Raw genomic sequence first — 20,648 nt, 5'->3', positions numbered from 1 at the left:
CAAAACCTCACATGCTCTAGGGTCAAGGGCAGAAGCAGTCATTCAAAAGCTGGCAGGCCCACTGGCGGATCTCGGAGATGCTCCTGCAGAATCAGGAGACAACTGAGCCTCAATGTGGGGAGGAAGCCACTAGCAGCAGCCATTCTGGAATCCTCCAGCTAGCTGGTTAGTGTCAGGCCCTGGCCCATCCCCACCAGCCCATTGATACCAGTCCTGGAAACTCCCAGGTCAGGTGACTAGGCTAGATGGGGACACATCCCAACCTATCAGCAGGCCTGTTTCTATACAGGCCTGAACCTCTAGACACCCTGGAATATGGCCCCATCCACCAGGGGGCCAACATTAGCCCTGGACCCAGTTTCACTCCTCAGGGAGGAACCAGCCCTGGGATCCCCTGGGCCCCAGCCCTGCCCACCTACAGGCCAGCATCAACTCTGGGACCCCTGAGGCCCTACAGCCAAAGACCCCAAAGACAAGATCTGCCCACCACTGAGCTGGAAGTAACCTTGAGACCTGACTTCACCCTCCAATGGGTGGACAATAGCCCTAGGACCCCCTGGGCCATGGTTTTACCCACAGGCAGATGGACACAGCTCAGGGACCACCAAGGACCTGTAGCTAGCTGTGTCACAATCCAGTGAACTCATCAGTGTGCCAGCACCAGATATGGGAACCCTTAGGCCTACAGCCAGAGAACCTACGACCTGACTCTGCCCATCAGTGGACTGGCAGTAGTGCCAGGACCTGCCCTTATTGGTGGTTGGGCGCCAGCCCAGAGCCCACCCACCAGCAGGCAAAACAACCACCCCAGGATCACAGTAGCCCCAGAGCCAGCTATGTCAAGACCCAATCTACCCACCAGGAGATTGGTACCACCCAGGAATGCCCTGGGCTCTGGCCCTGGTTAACAGCAGGCCTACAGCAGCTCCAGGATACCCTGGGAGGACACCCTGGGAGGACACCTCTCAGCCAGCCAAGTCAGGATTTGACTATAAGATATGTCAAGAAGAAATGTTGAGGAGAGGGAGAAAATTCAGTTGTTAAAATTCCCTGGTGGCTCAGAGGTTAAAGCATCTGCCTCCAATGCAGGAGACCCGGGTTCAATCCCTGGGTCGGGAAGATCCCCTGGAGAAGGAAACTGTAACCCACCCACTCCAGTATTCTTGCCTGGAGAATCCCATGGACGGAGGAGCCCGGTAGGGTACAGTCCCCGAGGTCGCAGAGAGTTGGACACGACTGAGAGACTTCACTCACTCAAAATTCATTCAAACTTAAAAAATCAACTCAAAGTGACTATATATATACACACATACATATATGCTCATATATATATTACTATATATAAACATTTTGGTAACCAGAAATAATAAATCTATAGTAGATATACACAGAAAAAAAGAGGACTCCACATATAACACTAAAAATAGCCATCAAATTACAAAGGAAGAGAGAAAAAGGAATAAAAAGTCTCGCCAAACAAAAGAGAATTAACAAAATAGCAATAAATATATAACAATGAATTATTCTTTTAATCTGTTTTTTGGGGGCTGTGCTACGTGATATTCAGGATTTAATCCCATGTAGTTCCCTGATCAGGGACTGAACCTGTGGCCCTTGCATTGGAAACATGGAGTCAACAACTGGATCACCAGGGAGTAATTACTTTAAATGTAAGTGAAGTAACTGCTCCAATCAAAAGACACAGAATGGCTGAATAGATATGAAAACAAGACCCGTATACATGCTGCCTACAAGAAACTCATTTCAGATCTAAAGACACACAAAGTGAGGGGATAGAAATGTGTATTCCATGTAAATAGGAAAGAATAAAGCCAGGATGCCAGCGCTTATATCTGACAGAATAGACTTTAAATAATGTTACAAGAGACAAAAAAAAAAAAAAAGCACTACATAATGATCAAGGGCTCAATCCAGCAAGAAGTTTAACAACTATAGTCATATATGCACCCATCATGGGAGTACCTAAATACATAAAGGGAAATATTAACAGACATAAAGGGAGAAATTGACAGTAATACAAAAATAGTAGTGGACTTTAACACCCCTCTTACATCAAAGGACAGATCATCTAGACAGAAAATGGATAAGGAAATATTGGCTTTCAATGACATATTACACCAGAATAAATTAATAGATGTATAGAACGGTCCATCAAAAAGTGATGCATGTGCATGTGAATCATTCCCCAGGATAGATCACATCCTATGCTACAAAACAAATCTCAGTAAATTTAAGAAGACTGAAATATAATCATGCATCTTTTCCAGCTACAAAGTTATGAGAATAGAACCCAACTACAAAAACACATAGAGGCTAAATAATATACTAAACAACAAATGATCACTACAGAAATCAAAGAGGTAACTTAAACAGCTGGAGACAAATGAAAATGAAAGCAAATCATAAAGGTAAGAGCAGAAATGAACTGCTGTTGCTGCTAAGTCACTTCAGTCGTGTCCGACTCTGTGTGACCCCATAGACGGCAGCCCACCAGGCTCCCCCGTCCCTGGGATTCTAACGGGAGACTTAAAAAGAAAAGATCTATGAAACTAAGAGCTGGTTCTTTGAAAAGATAAGATTGGAAAACATTTAGCCATACATCAAGGAAAAAAAGAGGACCCAAATCAATAAAATCATAAAAAGTTACAACTGATACCACAGAAATACACAGGATCATAAAAGATTACTACCAGTCACATGACTTCCCTGGTGGCTCAGACGGTAAAGCGTCTGCCTGGAATGTGGGAGACCGGGGTTCGATCCCTGGGTCGGGAAGATCCCCTGGAGAAGGAAATGGCAATCCACTCCAGTACTGTTGCCTGGAAAATCCCATGGACAGAGGAGCCTGGTAGGCTACAGTCCATGGGGTCGCAAAGAGTCAGGCACGACTGAGCGACTTCACACAAATTTGCCTAGAAGGTAGACGATCTAGAAGAAATGACAGATTCTTAGAAGTGTACAACCTCTCAAGACTGCATCAATAAGAAATGGAAAATATAAACAAACCAATTACTAGCTATGAAATTGAATCAGTAATACAAAAACAAAAACCTCCCAACAAAAGTCCAGGACCAGATGGCTTCATAGGTGAATTCTACCAAACAGAAGATATCTAACAGTCTTTTCAAACTATTCCAAAACTTTTCAGAGGAAGAAATACTTCCAAACTAATTCTATAAGGCCAGCATCACCCTGATACCAACACTAGATTAAGATAACACACAAAAAGAATATTACAGACCAATATCACTGATGAACATAGATGTAAAAATCTTCAACAACATATTGGAAAGCCAAACTTGACAATACATTATAAGGATCATACATCATAAATAAGTGGGATTTATACCAGGGATGCAAAGATGGTTTCATATCTGCAAATCAGTCCATGTGATTCACATTACCAAACTGAAGAATAAAAATCATAAGATCATCTCAATAGATGCAGAAAATCTTTTGACAAAATACAATATCCATCTATGATTTAAAAAAAAACAACTCGCAACAAAGTGAGAATAGAGGGAACATAACACACTAAAGCCATATATGACAAGCCCACAGTTAACATCATACTCAATGTTGAAAAGCTGAAATATTCTTTAAGTTCAGGAGCAAGGATGCCCACTCTTACCACTTTTATTCAACATGGTTTTGGAAGTCCTAGCCACAGCCAACAGAGAAGGAAATGATATAAAAGGAATCCAGATTAGAATGGAAGAAGTAAGACTGTCACTGTTTGCTAATGACTTGATAATACACATAGAAAATCCTAAAGACCCCACCAAAAAAAATTTACTAGAACTCATCAGTGAATTCAGTGAAGTTGCAGGAGACAAAATTAACATGCAAAAATCTTTCTATACATTAATATTTATTAATATTAGTATTTAATAGTATTGCATTTATATACAATAAAAGGTGCACTACTAGAGAAAATTTTAAAAATAATCCCATTCACAATAATATCAAAAAGAATAAAATACCTTAGAATAAATCTAACCAAGGAGGTAAAAGACCTATACTTGGAAAACTATAAAGACATTGATGAAAGAAATTGAAGATGACACAAACAGATGGAACGATATAATGTGCTCATGGATTGGAAGAACTAATATTGTTAAACGATCATACTACCCAAGGCAATCTACAGATTCAATAAAATACCTATCAAAACATAATACTCTTCAAAGAACTAAACAAGTAATTCTAAAATTTGTATGGAAATGAAAAAGACCCCCATTAGCCAAGACTATCATAAGAAAGAAGAACAGGAGGTATCACACTCCATGATTTGAAACAAAGCTATAATCATCCAAATAGTATACTTCTGGCACAAAATCAGACACACAGATGAAAGGAACAGAGTGGGAAGTGCAGAAATGACTCACACTGATATGGGCAATTAATCTACAACAATGAGGAAAAGACAACCTCTTCAATAAATGGTACTGAGAAAACTGGACAGCTACACACAAAAGAATCAAGCTAGACCACTTAGACCATATACGAAAGAAAATTAAAACTAGATTAAAAACTTCAATGTAAGACCTGAAAATTTTAGAAGAAAATACAGATTTTGACACCAGTTTTAGCAATATTTTGGGAGATATGTCTCCTCAGGCAAGGAAAACAAAAATAGAATAAATGGGAATACAGTGGAAAAAAAAATCTTTTGTACAGCTAAGGAAACTACCAACAAAACAAAATGATCATCTACAAAATGGGAGAGGATGATATGTACAACAAAGTGTTAATGTCCAAAATATATAATGAACTCATATAATTCAATATAAAAAAAAACAATTTAAAAATGGGAAGAGGACTTGAATAGACATTTTTCCAAAGATACACAGATGGCCAACAGTCACATAAAAACATGTTCAACATCACTAATTATCCAGGGAAATGCAAATCAAAATTGCAATGAGATATCACTTTATACCAGTCAGAATGGCTATTATCAAAGACAGAACAAATAAGTTTTGGTGGGGATGTGGGGAAAAGGGAACACTTGTGCACTATTGGTGGGAATGTTGATTGCTGTAGCCACTCTGGAAAAAAGTATAAAGTTTCCTCAAAAAATTAAAAATAGAACTACCTATGATCTGGCAATTCCACTTCTGGGTATTTATGGGAAAAGATGAAAACACTAATTCAAAAAGATACATGAACCCCTATGTTTTTTGCTGAATTATTCACAATAACCAAGATATGGAAGCAATCTAAGAGCTCGTAAACAGACGAATGGATAAAGATGATGTGGGGTGTGTGTATAAAATGAAATATTACTCAGATATAAAGAGGAGTGATATATTACGATTTGTATCAACACGGATGAACCTAAAGGGTATTATGCTAAATGAACTAGGTCTGACAGAGAAAGGCAAATACTATATGATTTCACTTATATGTGGAACCTAAAAACCAAAACAAATGAACAACCATAAGTAAACAAACTCATAAATACAGAGAACAAATAGGTGGTTGCCAGAGGGGAGGGGTTTGGGGGAGGGAAATAGTTGAAGGAGATTAAGAGGTACAAACTTTTAGTCACAAAATAAGCTAGTCATGGGTATGAACTTGACAGTGTTGGAACACAGTAATAACTACATAATATCTTTCTGTGGTGACAGATAACAACTAGACTTATCGAGGTGATTATTCTGAAATGTATAGAAATACCAAATCACTATGCCGTGTGTACCAGAAACCAAAATGGTGGTATACTTCAATTAAACCTCAAAAACAAACTCATAGAAAAGGAAATCAAACATGTGGTTGCCAGAGACAGGGGGTGGAATTGGGGGTGGGGATTAAATGAAGGTGGTCAAAAGGTACAAACTTCCAGTAATAAGATAAATAAGTGCTTCCCTTGTGGCTCAGCTGGTAAAAAATCCTCCTGCAGTGCGGAAGACCTGGGTTCAATCCCTGGGTTGGGAAGATCCCCTGGAGAAGGGAAAGGCTACCCACTCCAGTATTCTGGCCTGGAGAATTCCACGGACTATATAGTCCATGGGGTTGCAATGAGTCGAACATGACTGAGCCGCTTTCACTTTGCAGTAGTAAGTACTAGGTAAGATAAAGTACAATATGATAAAGATAATCAACACGGCTGCCTCTTATATACGATTTATTAAGAGAATAAATCCAAAGTGTTCTCATCACAAGGAAAACTATTATTTTTCTATTTCTTCAACGTTGTATCTGTATAAGATGATAGATCAGCACTAAACTCATTTTATAATCATTCCAGGATGCATGTAAGTCGAATCATTATACTGTACACCTTAAAATTATATACTGCTGTATGTCAATTACAACTCAATAAAGCAGAAAAAAATAATGCTCTCCAAGAGGAAAAAGGAAAGAGAAAACCACATCAGAACCAGAAAATCAAACTGAAAATTATCCTGTTCAGGAGATTAGCTGCTGTGGAGAGCTTGGTGGCTGGGTGAGACCTTCTGAGCCTTCTGCTGGTGGTATCAACCAAGTCATCTCTTTTCTTCCTGCTTCCCCACTTCTCTTTTTCCTCCTCTCTTTTTATTCTTTCTCTCCTTTTCTTCTTTCCTACTACCTCTGTCATAGTCCAATGTGTACTGCTTCAACCAGCACATAGTGCAAGAGATTTTTAAGCTTCATTAAAGCCAATAGGAAAAGATTGTCCTGAGTGAGTCATGTTGAATTCAATAGACTATGGGAGGCTCTGAGAATGCCTCAGTGATGCCTGCGAAATACCTTCTGACTGGAGAAGCCTACCCTTGGGGGAAGTAATCCCAAGCAAGAAAGATAGTTGGGGATTGCACTTTAAAAAATGTATTTGGCTTCAGGGGGAAAAATACTGCCTAAACAGAAACTGCTGATGAAATCACAGAATGACTCCACCTCTGGAATGAGCTTCATTTTCATATATTTTGGAAATTTGGCTCTTAACTGAGAACTCAGTCACTCTACCCACTCAAGGGCAAGGTGATAAGTTTCTATCAGACCAAGCGTCTAAACGAACCTGAGACTCTACCAAGGTCAGAAATGCTGCACTTCAAGCCAAAAGATCTCTCTTGGGCTTGCTTGTTTTGACTCACAACTATAAATTTGTCTTGTCTAAGTGTCCAATCATATTATAAAACAAAGCGCCAATCTCTACGGTACAGCATCCTCTGAAGCAACAGGAGTCCTAAAAGTACATTTTGGGGATTTTCTAATTTTTCCACTCTTCTGATCTCCACAGGACTTTAAATTACTTCCCCTGAGATCAAGTAACACAAAATGCTTTTGGAAGTGCTGAACCCAAGGCATTACAATGTCACCAGCATGGTGTCCGAAGTTGTGCCTATTGCCAGCATTGCAATCCTGCTGCTCACTGGATTTCTTCTCTTGGTTTGGAATTATGAGGACACATCCTCAATACCAGGTAAGGCAGTCATCTATTTCTGCATCTAAGTAGATTGTTTCCTTGGGCTTTTGATACACGAGGGTAAAGGCAATTCTACAAAACGACAAAGAGTAAACCTGGGGAGCTGGCTGAAGTCCACAGCACGTAAGCAAATGAGGACTCAGGTGAAAAAATGTTTAGCCAATTATCTGCACATGTTTAATGAAAACATTAAAACAATACCTCAGATAATCTCTTCCAGGCTACACTTTGCTTTGGTAAAATCGACTTGGCACAAGTATCCTTTAAAATAAGTTTAAGATGGGGACAGCAAAGTAAAATTCCAGGAACTTATTTTTCTTTTGATTCAAACGTTCCGACTTTGCTCTGAAGGTGAAAATGTTTCTGGAATGCCTTCTGTTCCCCTTTCTGTCTCACTCCCACTTTGCCTCAGCCATGTCCCCTGCCCTCTCCCTTCTCAAACTTATTCCTTCTCTTTATCCTATTCCTTATTTTCTTTTATTCTTGGATAAGGCGGTGATGTTGATGCCAACATAAGAGCTGGATGGGTCCTGGATAGTGGAAGAAAAATGGGGGACCACTATCATTGTCTTGAAAACCTAAAAACATCTTCAACAAGCTCTGTGGACCAATCAAAAGTAGAGTATAATATAGTTATCCAGATAATTCCAGTAGAAACATCATCACTCTACACTGTCATACTAGCTCAGAATTCTCAGAAATATCAGACTACTTTTTAATTTTCAGGGAAAATTCCTCATAGCAAGCATCTGTCTCCAGTCCCATAAGATACTTGATAAGGCTTTATTTCAAGAGCATACTCATTACACACCTTCAAGTGTGGGCCTCTTTGCACAGTGATGGAGAGTGGGAGTGTAGGGCTGCTGCAAAATGCCCTGGGCCTGGATTCTTTATCATTTTTGAGAGAACGGCCTGTCTCTCTTGTTTGATTCAGCCTGGTATTTTAGGTTAATTTAAATGCCCAATGTAATGGAATGCTTAGTTGGTTTTCTTCTCTACTCCCTGATAGGAGTCTGAAGGAAGACTGTGCCACAGTCTTTAGCTCATTGAGCCCCTTCTCCATCACTGCTCCTTTCTCACTGGATTGTCTTCCCCCAGTGGGCACCCCAGTCAGGGTCCATGAATGGTAGAGGTGAGGGAGGGGCTATTTTTAACAAGTCGCCCCAGAGGTTTGCATTGCAGGTGATGGTAGAACTCCCTTGGAGCTTTGGGGAGGTGGGGGGAGGCAAGCACAGAATGAGCATCCCTGAAGCTCTGGACCAGGAGCCCCAAAGTGGCAGCTCCTCTGTCTACCACCTCTGGGCTGGGGACATGAGGCTGTCACACACTGACAGTCTATGACACTACCACGTAGTGCTGCCGTTCTCAGCCCTGCCTGATGTGGATCCTCACGTGGACTTCTCATTTTCCCAGGTGGTTTTCCTGAGCAGTCAGGGTTGAGAGCCACAGAATGGAGCCCAACCCTTTCATTTGATAGAAAGGGAAAGTGAGCACCAGAGAGGGCCTCTGCCTGGTCCAGGTGGTATGAGTAAGTGCGGAGCCAATCTCTTCTGTTCATAGGTGAGGGGTTAAAGCCCCAGAAGAGAAAAGGCTTCCCAGCATCTCAGCTGGAAGGAAAGTGCGAATAGGGGGAGCAGGGGAACCACCAGGAAGTCCTAAATCCCAGGTGGATGTTCATTTTGCTACTAGGGAGCTTCTATTGAATAGTTCCATGCTTTCCCTGGGGAAAGGTAAGGTCTGTTTAGAACGCTCTAGTTCTAGAACCCTCTAGGCCAGATCATTCCAATCACCAGCTCTCTGGACTCTGAGTTTTGTGCATATGGGGAATCTCAGGGTCAGTGGAGCCAAAGAGTTGAGAAGGTACAGTGAGCCAAATTCCTCAACTTAACAATTTTCAAAGCAGTTTCACACCCACTTTCTCTTGTGAACCTCTGGGCACTCTGGTGAGGTAAGTGTGTTGATCCCTACTTTGCAGATGAAGAAACTGAGACATAAAGAGGCCAGCGGTCCACAACTAGTAGATGCTGAAGCTGGGACTCAAATCTAAGCTTCCTAAACCCACATTTACTAAGAGGCCCTGTGTTATCAGGTCATGGGGACATGGGGTCCAGGAGTGTGCAGAGGTGACACACACAGGCAGAGGGCACAGTGCCAGGGAGGGCCCTGAGGGTTGGCGAGGAAAGAATCAATCCTACTTGGTGATTTGCAAGCTTCAATTTGGGGAAACTGCGCCAGTTCGCTGATCTCTGACAAGACTATGGTTACGTGGCGCCTGGCAGCTCTCCCTTCCCCAAGGTTACAGGGTGATGTCTAACCTTGCACATGGGCCCTCTTCCCCGGACCCTCTCTCTGCCCTGTGCACCACATTCTTTATAGGAGCACTGGAAAAAAAGGCATGGTGATACAGTCTCCTTTTGCCCATTAAAAATCTGTTCTACATAAAATGCACAAATAAACATGCGACCACAGATCAGAACAAGAAGGAGGATGCTACAGGATCCCAGAAACTCCTCTTGTGCCTTTCCAGTTATACCCTCTGTCACCCCAGAAGTAAATAGCCTTCTATTCTATAATGATCACTCCCCTGCTTTCTGATAGATTTTGCACCTAATTTCATATTCCAAACAATATCCTTCTCTAAACAATTATCTGCTCTTGCATGTTTTGGCAATAGGAATCCTATATTGCTTACTCTTCTGTCTCGGTTCTTGCCTTACATTTTTGCCTGTGGGTTTCATTCTGGTTGTGGCATGCAGCTGCAGTTCATATAGTATGCAGTTACATGAAGATCTCAGTGTTTAGTCACCTATTCTACTGTTAATGGACTTTTGGGGTCTCTTCATTTTGGGGCTATTGTGAACAAGTCTGCTATGAACATTCATGTGCACAGGTTTATTTTGTCTGATGAGGTTTAGCTTAAGATTCTCTTCTTAAACCAGTCCATTCAGACTGAAATGATTGAGACCGAAAGGAACTGGTGTGGTGTGGACTACTGTTTTACTTGTAAAGCTGTGAAGAGCCTCATGTTAACTTGTGTTGTTGTTTTAATTATTTTGTATGTATGACTCACCTGTATACATTAGAAATGTAAAAGGACATTTGGATTTATAGAAACAAGAACAGCAGTATCTTAAGCAATTGCTCTTTTGAGTGGTACTGAAATACTGATTGTGATCTGATGACTTTCCTAGGTCCCAGCTACTTTCTGGGAATTGGGCCCCTCATTTCCCACTGCAGGTTCCTCTGGATGGGGATCGGCAGTGCCTGCAATTACTACAACAAGATGTATGGAGAATTCATGAGAGTCTGGGTATGTGGAGAGGAAACCCTTATTATTAGCAAGTAAGTCTCAATAATTGGAGAAATACCTTAAAAATCAAGGTTGGGATATTTCCTATTAAACAGCAAACTTATTTTGATATTTTGCCATCTTTGTTTCCAATGTTTTTACTACTTAAAAAAGGTGAGTGATTTCCAGGTAAAAATCTAACACTTGAGACAAACAGAATAATTGGGTTTTGCTTGAAACTTGAGCTGACTGGAAATTATTCAAAATATCTCTGAGCAGGGAATGTGGAAACAGAATACAGATGATTTGGTTTTGACAAAACACTTGAAGGAAAGGTGTTATCTTTTATACTTCCCTAAAATTTTGGTCTTAACTGTAGAAGTAAGCATGAAAACAAATGAACAGCAATAGTAATAAAAAACAAGTACCTGAGGAGAGCGGAATTCTGATTGCATCAACTTGCTGATGTGTTTCTAATGCCAACAGAAGGGTAGACAGCAGATGAAGAAAGTATTCTTCTCTTTACCGAATGCTGCTATCCTAAGGTGACTGTCTGTCAGTGCCCCAGTAAAAGCAATGGTATTCTCCTGCTCCGTTACAGTTTCCAGATAACTTCGGTAGATTGAGTTCACTCCAGTGTTAACAAAATATGGACCAACTAAAGAACTAGCTTTGTGAAATATTAGTTTTCTTACTGACTGATCATAGAAAATGAAGAGTTTAAAATAAAGCACATAGATGTTCAGCTACTTTGCTACAATTTTAGCAAAGCTAACTGCCAGAATGTCTCATTAATGAGATTTTATAGTTATAATCCCTGACAAAGATTTACTCAGAAACTAAGACTGACCAGGGTGTTTACTTATGTATTAGAATTGTTTCTTCAGATACATAGACTATTGCCCAGAAATAAGTGAAGCATTTCTGGAAACTACATTGGCTTTTTTCATGCCATGATATTATATATCATTTCTGAAAATACCATGGTAAACATAAAGCCTGAATACTCTGAACCAAATACTTGAAAGAAGGGAGGAGGGGAGAAAAAGATGTTATCCTTTCAAATATTTCTACCTATCCAAGAATGTTATTTTGAACCAAACTAATTCCTCAATTGTTGCCTGGGTGTTTTCCCATTTCATTCAGTTTGGTATTGTAAGAGTCTTAACAGTACCTAAGACAGACCATGTTTATATAACTAAACATGTTTATACAGCTTCAGTGGAAATGCAATTTTGGGTGGAAATGTCATTTCACTGGGTTAAAATCAAACACCCCAGTACAGTGGTTCTCAGACTGTGGTCCCCTGACCATCAGTAGCCACATCTGGCTTTCCATCCTTGGTCCCTCCCTGACACTCTAAATAAGAAAATGTGGGGTTGGGGCCCAGGGATCTTCGACCATGAGCCATTCAGGTCATTCTGAGGCACACTCCAGTTTGAGATTCACTGCTCTAATAGTGAGAATATAAGTGCCCTTGGGTTTTACTCCTCTTGGTGTATTGAGCTCTGCTCAGCCAAACTTAAGTGAATTTGACATGTTCTCATTTTCAGAATCAGTACTTCACTCATTTTTGCAGCCAATTTTGAGTCTCAAAATTGTCCTGGAACAGATGACAATTGAACTTGGGGGACTGGGACACTGCCTCCTGCTCTTTGATCTCCCAGGGCAGCAAGCTGCCTTCCAGCCCTCCTCAAGTCAGCACCTGCCTGTCCCTCAGATACAGATGAAGGGACCCACAGGATAGTTATCCAAAAGCATGACACCTGCAGCTCGGGATCTAGAGCAGTGCTTCTTGCCCTGGCTTCACATCAAAGTCACCCAGGGGGCTGTTCAACATCCCAATGCCGAGGTCACATCCCAAATTTTATAATCTCTTGATGGGGGAACCCAGGCATTGATGGTATTTAGAGCCCTCCAGGGCTCTAAATTTCAATATGCTGCAGAGCTGGAGGGAGGAGAGGAGGTAAGAAGCTTCCAGGACAGAGGGCTTTTCCCTTCAGTATGGGGAGATACTGAAGCAGGTTGGAGTGGATTTGTCTAATTTCTCCCCCAAAGTCTAGGTCAGGTGGTGGAGGTGCAAGACTAGACCTGGAGGGAAAAATGAAGCACCTGAGAAATGATCAGATGACCAGGACAGACATAGCTTGTAGACAGAAAATACTCAGATCCCCAGATAAATGCCCAGGAACCTCACAGGCAATTCCTGAAATAGGATCCTTATCACAGCATGTGGCATCTGACCAGTCTGCACCTTACAGGAAAGTGACCTTACCGTCCCCAAAACTGTCAGGTGCTTACTTCACACTGAGGACACAGACAACAGCCACCTGCCTGCACCCAGCTCCATCCCTGCTCTCCCAGTTCTTGCCCTGTCCTGTCCTCACAGGCTTTTCTCTGGTTGGAGTCTCTGTGTTCTCTATAATTGCCTCTGAGCCGCTCGATTTTGTTGTTAAGGGCTGAGCTCCCCACAGGAATAGGACGTGTTTGTCCCCATCTCCTTCCCTCGCTGCTCTTCAGATCCTCCCAGAACTTCCTGTACCTCTTGAAGAGACCCCACTGGACCCCAAAGAGCTTTTTCTTTGAATAATATGCCAGGCCTTTTCTCTTCTGAAAGTTTGATATCTGTCATCATTACAACTGTGCCGAGATTATGGCCCAACTTTTCAATTCAGCTTAGTTCTGAAGTGGTGAGGGCTGCAGAACTTTGGGTGGGGAGATGTCGGGCACCAGGGCTGCTGGGCTTCTGCCTGAGCAGCGTGGGGCGGCAGGGGGAGGGCATCTGATCATCTGTAGGTAAAGTGTGCACAATTCCCCAGGCAGGGGTGCTGTAACTAATGAGGGGCCACAGACACTTCATGCCATAAGTATATACTGGTGTTTGCAAGAATATCATCAAGAAGAATGTGGGTAGCACCAATAAGGGAATAGCACTTAATACACTAACTGGGGTCAAATTGGCCCATCTGCTACCAGTCTAAATACTATCTATCGTTATAGTGTTTATATATCTGTTTTAATAGTGCATAAATTTACCCCCATGTTGTGGGATTTTTATAGTAAAACTCAGATAGTTCCAGGCAAACCAGGATGGTAGCCCACACTATTACCAGGTAGATATGTGCTGTATAGAAGACGAGGTGGGTGGAACATCTCTTGGATGGGGAAAAATCAGGATTCCATTTCAGACATGTTGACTTGACTTGCCTAGTACCACTGAATGGGATATTGAGAAGGAGGTTCTGACCATTCAGACTTTCCACTGTACTCACAAACTAGCAAAGGAGCTGAGGAGGAGAGCCAAACAGGAAAGGGAAAACCAGGAGAGTGTGGTGGTCTGACAGCAATGCACGTCAGGGAGGATGGAACTGTCAAGTATTCAGATAGTGCCACAAGGCTAGACAGAGATGTGAGCATTGCATTTAGCACCAGGGAGGTTAAGGGTGGCCTTAACAAGAGGAGTTTCAGTGGCATTCTGGGGGCAAAATGTGACCACTCTGGAAAATGGGGAGAGAAAAATTGGAGGTGGCAGGTACAAACTCTTCAAGGAGTTTGACCTAAAGGAGGCAGAGAAATAGAATAAGGCTGAAAGGGGTATTTGGTCCAAGTCTTTTTGTTTGCTAAGATACAAGATACTATGACATGTGTGCTTTGATGGTAATGATGAGTCACAGAGGAAAACCATCGATGCAGCAGAAAGGACGAGTGCGCCAGGTGAGACGACAAAGAGGTTCAGGTGACAGGTGGAACTGGCCTTGAATAGGGACCTGGAAGTTCATCCCCAGTAACAGAAGTGAAGGTTGAACATACGGGCACTGATCCTGATGGTTGGACTTGCAGAGGTTTTAGTTGCTTCTGTTTTCTCATTAAAATAGGAAATCAAGTCTCTCTCTCTGTGTTAGTTGTGTCCAACTCTTTGCGACCCCATAGACTATAGCCTGCTAGGCTCCTCTGTCCATGGGATTCTTCAGGCAAGAATACTGGAATGTGCAGCCATTCCCTTCTCCAGGGGATCTTCCTGACCCAATCAAGTCTGTAGCTGAGATTAAAGGTGAGGAAATAGAACAGTGGAGAAGAGAGGAGGCAGGATATAACAGTCATAGAGGAGACAAGAGCATTATTGGACTCAGAAAATGTACTAGAATGGGCAACTGCACCATGGGCCCATTTGAATTTAACTGCGACTTCCGTGTGTGTGTGTGTGTGTGTGTGTGCGCGCGTGTGTGTGTGTGTGTGTCTTTGTGCATGTATGGTTTTACCCTGGCCCCATTCAGCTGCCAGATGCAAGCAGAGTAATCTAAGAGTTGGCTTTAGCAGGGCTGAGATTTTACCAGGGATCCAGGACAAAGTAAGCAGAGGTTCAAGGAGGTGAGGATGCATGACAGGGAGACTTTAATGACAAAGAAGAAATATTTTTCCACCTTTCTAGTAAGAAAAGTTCAAATGAACAAAAAAGTTAGGAGAACAGTCTCCCTACTTTTTGCCCCCTGACCTTGACCTTCTGAAGAGACCATGTCAGTTGTCTTACAGGATGCCCCACATTCCATATTTCTTTCATTGTCTCATTATGGTGTCATTGAACATACTCTTCTATTCTGGTATTGCTTATAAACTGAACACTAGGTTTATAAGCTCAATTCAATTCAGATTAACTGTTTTGTAAGAATATTTTCCTGTTTAGTCTTAGATACTTCATATTACATCATAATCAAGAGCCCAGGGAAGGTAGTCCCATATTATGAATACTAAATCTGATCAGCTTAGGGTGGTTGCAGTCAGGTCTCTGTTATATTCATTTTCTCTTGCAGTGACCTCAGTATTACAGCTGCATAAGAATATTAGAGGGCAAAGTGCAGAAAAAATGTGATAGGATTGATGGAGTGTGAGTGACAGGCACAGAACAGGTCTACAAGAAGCAAGTGTTTTTGAATGTTTGGTACCAGTTGTTCCATTGATTGTCTCCCCATATTTCTAGTACTCATCAGTCTTGAACTTCACCATGGGTCTGTGAGTTCTTTAAACTCAGTAGAGTTTTTTTTTGTTTTGTTTTGTTTTTTTACCACCTAAACTTCTTTTTTACCACCTAAACTAACTTCCTGGCTACTTTTCATTCTGAAGAGACAAAAGATTTGCCTTCTTTGGAGATAGCTTTTGACTTCAGTCATGTTTTGAGAAGAATAATAACTCCAGGGACCAGGCATCTTAAACTACCCAGTATCCTTTCTGAGCCTGGGGACTCTGGTCTCTTCTCAGTGGTGAGAGATCCTCACTCTCTCAGTCAGTCAATCAATGTAACGTCCCCCTTACCTAGTGTTATAGCCGGTACAATTATGGGAAGGAGGTCTCCTCTGTCCTCCTAAATGTCAGGAGAGCTCTGGGCTGATGTCCTGAGCGCCTCACCAACCTTCCCTTCTTCGCTCTCCTGATTTACTCTGGTTAGATAAAACCAGCCTACTTCTGAAAAGTGATCTTATTTTAAACTGCTTGTCTTTAGCCACACTTTCCTTGCTGTGGGTATCACCTCTGTCTTGCCTGCATGTGCATGCTAAGTTGCTCAGTCGTGTCTGACTCTTTGCAACCCTTATAGACTGTAGCCCGCCATGTTCCTCGGTCCATGGGAGTCTCCAGGCAAGGATACTGGAGTGGGTTGCCATGCCCTCCCTGAGGGGATCTTCCCAACCCAGGGATCACTTGTACCTCCCGCATTGACAGGTGGGTTATTTACCACTAACACTACCTGGGAAGCATTCTTTGCCAAGTTAGAACCTCTGTCTCAGCATAAGTAAGATATTGGTGCCCCTTAAAGAACATATTGCCTTTAAATGGTAGCTCTTTATTAACCATCATTTAGTTGGATTAATTTGGGATTTCTTATTCTCTTTTTTTAAACTGATGAGGTAGTTTCTCAAAACATGGAAAGACCAATATCTTTTATGAAATATGCCAAAGCTCTAGGAGTCAGAATAGAAAAATACTGTTCTGCCTGTTTCCTAATTAAAATGTGAACACTAGTTTGTGAATAATAAGGAAATAAACTACTTGCTTTAATTATAGAATGAGGAGGGGGAAGGTGAGAAAGCTAGAGGCCTAAAATCTTTTAATTAATAAGAGTTTCAGTCCTTTCTATAGCATGATATTTCCACACAGGACAAAGTTTGGCTAGTTGGTCAAACTAATTCCCTGAAACACAAATAGAAGCATCTGGATATTTGGTTTTTTGCTTTTATAGTTGCTAGGAAGAGAAAAACTTACCCAAAACTTAGGATAATTTGGTTAATATTATCTGGGATTAAATCAAGAATATATGTGACTTAGAGAGTATTTTGGTTTGAAAATAAGATTTTGTTCCTAAAATGTATATCAAGTAAATTCATTCATATGATAATTCTGTTTTCATTTCATAGTACTGCCATTATTTCAGGGGCTTTCTTTTAAAGTTTAAATGGGAACTTGAAATCCATCACAGATGTGCGGGTTTGGCTAGTACTTAGCCCACCACCTAATCTACTCAGCTGGAGCTGAGCTCCTTTGGCCCAGGGTCTTCTACGGCAATGTGTTCTCACAGGCATTCACTGAACAACCTCATTAGGGATAAATCATCCTTTTAGGAGCCAGCTGCAACTTGGAGAGAGAGGAGCTAATGAGATGACCACTCTAGCCCACTGGAAGAATAAATGCATAGGGTATAGTAGCCACTCCCAATCTTTGAGTGTTGTCTGTTCAGAAAACAGCCATAGTAGGAGAATTTGCAGTTGAGAAACAGAATTTTAGTATAGAAGGAAGGAAGAGCCCAAGTAGTAGTGAGTACATGAGAATCTGTACAATATCAAGCACACCAAAATAAGGGAGAAAATAACATCTAAAGTAAAGCTAACATCAGAAATACGTTATGCATCCAGAATTTGCACAATTGAGCACTGTGTGATTCTTTCCAACTTCTATCCCCTGCACACCAGGAAAAGTCCAGATTCTCCCTCTTTTGCAATGTCAAAAAGATGTTTATAAATATATCCTAGGGATTTCCCTGGCAGTCCAGTGGTTAAGACTTCACCTTCCAATGCCTGTGGTGTGGGTTCCATCCTTGACGGGGGAGCTAAGATCCCACAGGCCTTGCAGCCAAAAGAATCACAACATAAAACAGATACAGTATTGTAACAAATTCAATAAGGACTTTAAAAATGGTCCACATCAAAAAAAATTTTTTTGTTTAAAAATATATTTACTTTCCTGTTATAATGTGCATATTTTCCTTTATTCCTTTGCTCAAATGTTTGATCCCTTTCTGATGTCATGATCTGTGTCTCTTCTGAACTCCACTCTGGCCTTGGACACATGGAATAGTGGGAAAGCTTTGGAAGGTCTATTTTAACTTCCCTAGCGCTAAGAGTCGGACACGACTGAGCGACTTCCTTTTCAATTTTCACTTTCATGCACTGGAGAAGGAAATGGCAACCCACTTCAGTGTTCTTGCTTGGAGAATCCCAGGGATGGGGGAGCCTGGTGGGCTTCCATTTATGGGGTTGCACAGAGTTGGACATGACTGAAGTGACTTAGTAGCAACAGCAGCAGACTTGAGCAGGTTGGCTCTTCAGCCCCAAATTTAAGGGTTTTATCATTTTAGCTCTGCCTACGGCAGCTCCTCACCGAAGCACACAAAGTGGGCATCTTTTATACACATTCTGGCTCCTGTCTTGTAAATACTGCTGAGACTAATACCAGTTCACCCTGCACTGACTTTCTTCATGTCTCCAGCAGCTGCACTGCAAAAAACCTCTACTTCTCTGTTCACCACTCTGTCCCTCTCTTTAATTCCCAAACTCTGCTTCTTTTTTCTGATTATCTCTGTGATAAAATGGCTGTCAATTTGAAGATACTCAAGAGGAAATTTTTTGAAGTTTCAGAAACATATAGGGAGGAAAGTCACTCTGTTATGCTTATGTGTTACTAAGATGGATTTACACTTGGCCACATGATCCACATATAAATACTGAATACTGTGACATAAACTCTGTAATCTGAAGAGCCTGTTGTCCTGCCCTACAGAGGGGTCTGGGTAACAAGCTCGGAACAGCTGTGCTAACACAGGGAGGTGGAAGGTGGTACATGAGACCTAAGGTTGGTCCAGCAGTTTGTGTAAGCTTTGTATAGGGTGAGATTTATGCTGAGTTTTTTTTTTTCTCTCTCTCCTCTGATGGGCAAGGCTGAGTGAGGTGGTAATCCTGTCTGCTGATGACTGGATTTGTATTCTTGTTTTGTTTGTTGTTTAGATGAGGAGTCCCGCACAAGGTGCTACTGGTGGTTGAGTGATGCCGGGTCTCGTATTCAAGTGGTTTCCTTTGTGTGAGTTCTCACTATTTGATACTCCCTAGGGTTAGTTCTCTTTAGTCTAGGGTCTTGGAAGTCAGTGCTCCCACTCCAAAGGCTTAGGGCTTGATCTCTGGTCAGGAACGAAGACTCCACAAGTGGTTTGTTATGGCATTAAGTGAGGTTAAAATAAATACCCCCAAACGAGAAACCAAAGATGAATCCCAGACAAATGGCAGTTATAAAATCAGGCAAATAATAATTATGATAATGGGATATACATATACATACACACCCATAAGCAAAATCAAAACAGTCCAACAGAAATAAAGTACAGTAGATTGATCTGGTGAACAAAGGAAATAATTATATCTACCAGTTAAGAACAAAACTAACTAAAGCACAAGCTGGAAAAGAAAACTAAAGCACGGTGCCAAGTGGGGAATAAAACAATGGAAACAAAACTAACAAATACATTGGGAAGAAAGGAAAGAAAGAATAGGTATGCAACATTAAATAGAGGTAGATAAAGAAGAATTATATACATTAAAGATTAACTGCAAGGGGAAAAGAACATTAGGAAAAGCAAATAAAGGGATAAATGTAGAAAAAATAATAATAGGTTTTAAAAATTAAAGTTAATAAAAGAGGGAAAAAAAGGAAGAAGGGGGAAAAAAGGCAAACTCCATTGAACTGCAAAAACCCAATGGAGAGGCAGAGGTTTATAACAACAATAAAAAATGTGACTGAGGAAAAAAAAAGCTCAAAAGCTTAATTAGATTTCATAGTGTCAATAAAATCAACAACTACAACAGAGGGGGGTGGGAAGGGAAAAAAAAGAAAAAAAAATCCAAAGAATCTACAGAACAAGTCAAAACATAAGAATAATAAATGTTTTTCTTGAGTCACTGCTGTCAGAGTCCTTTCCCTCTCTGGGAGTCATAGTCCACCTCACCTCCCTAGGATGCCCTCCAAAACTGTGCTGTTCTCTGAACCTGCTGTGGGGCAGGTCAGATTCTAATTTGGTCCTATTCCTGTGTGTTCTTTCCTCCAATGTCCACAGCTATCAGAACTAGTGCGTTTTCTTTTGTGGGAGCTCTCAATGTCCTTTTATATATTCCATAGACACAGAGTATGCCTAGTTGATCGTGTGGATTTAATCTGCAGCTTGTACAGCTGGTGGGAAGGTCTTCTTCCTTAGCCACACTGCCCCTGGGTTTCAATTGTGGTTCTATTTCCACCTCTGCATGTGAGTCATCCATTGGGGTTTGCTCCTGAGGACTTGGGTCTGTCTCTGTGAGGGCCAAGTGTGGAGGTGGTGCAGCTGCTTGGGTTGCAGGGGTTCTGGCAGCACCAGGTACTCAGAGGAGTTGGCAGCTAGGACAACAGGAAATATAGAGCTCTAGAAGGGTATTGCAACCAGTATTGGCCAATACACTCCAGTATTCTTGCCTGGAGAACCCCCCTGAAAGAGAAGTCTGGCAGGCCACAGTCCACAGGGTCGCAAAGAGCTGGACACGACCGAAGCAACCCTACATGCTTAGACGCAAGACTTTTTTTTGCCTGTGGCAGCTCTGCCCCAGTAAGGGTGGGGAGTGAAGGTGGCGCAGCTGCTTGGCTTGT

At 41.6% G+C, this 20,648-nt stretch overlaps 1 protein-coding gene across 2 annotated transcripts in view; it reads left to right on the top strand.

Moving 5' to 3' along the window:
• Positions 1 to 20,648, top strand: part of CYP19A1 (cytochrome P450, family 19, subfamily A, polypeptide 1) — a 50,608-nt gene that overhangs the window by 9,359 nt on the left and 20,601 nt on the right. The window contains exons 2-3 of one of the 2 annotated variants that reach the window (XM_013967046.2): positions 7,247 to 7,429; positions 10,624 to 10,774. In XM_013967046.2, the coding sequence (XP_013822500.2) occupies positions 7,285 to 7,429; positions 10,624 to 10,774 (296 nt within the window). In that variant the 5' untranslated portion in view covers positions 7,247 to 7,284. 2 annotated transcript variants of the gene reach the window in all.

The sequence above is a fragment of the Capra hircus genome, chromosome 10 (genome assembly GCF_001704415.2).
Source record: "Capra hircus breed San Clemente chromosome 10, ASM170441v1, whole genome shotgun sequence".
Lineage (NCBI taxonomy): Eukaryota > Metazoa > Chordata > Mammalia > Artiodactyla > Bovidae > Capra > Capra hircus.
The sequence above is the reverse complement of the archived record's forward strand: the minus strand, read 5'-3'. Positions and strand labels throughout refer to the sequence as shown.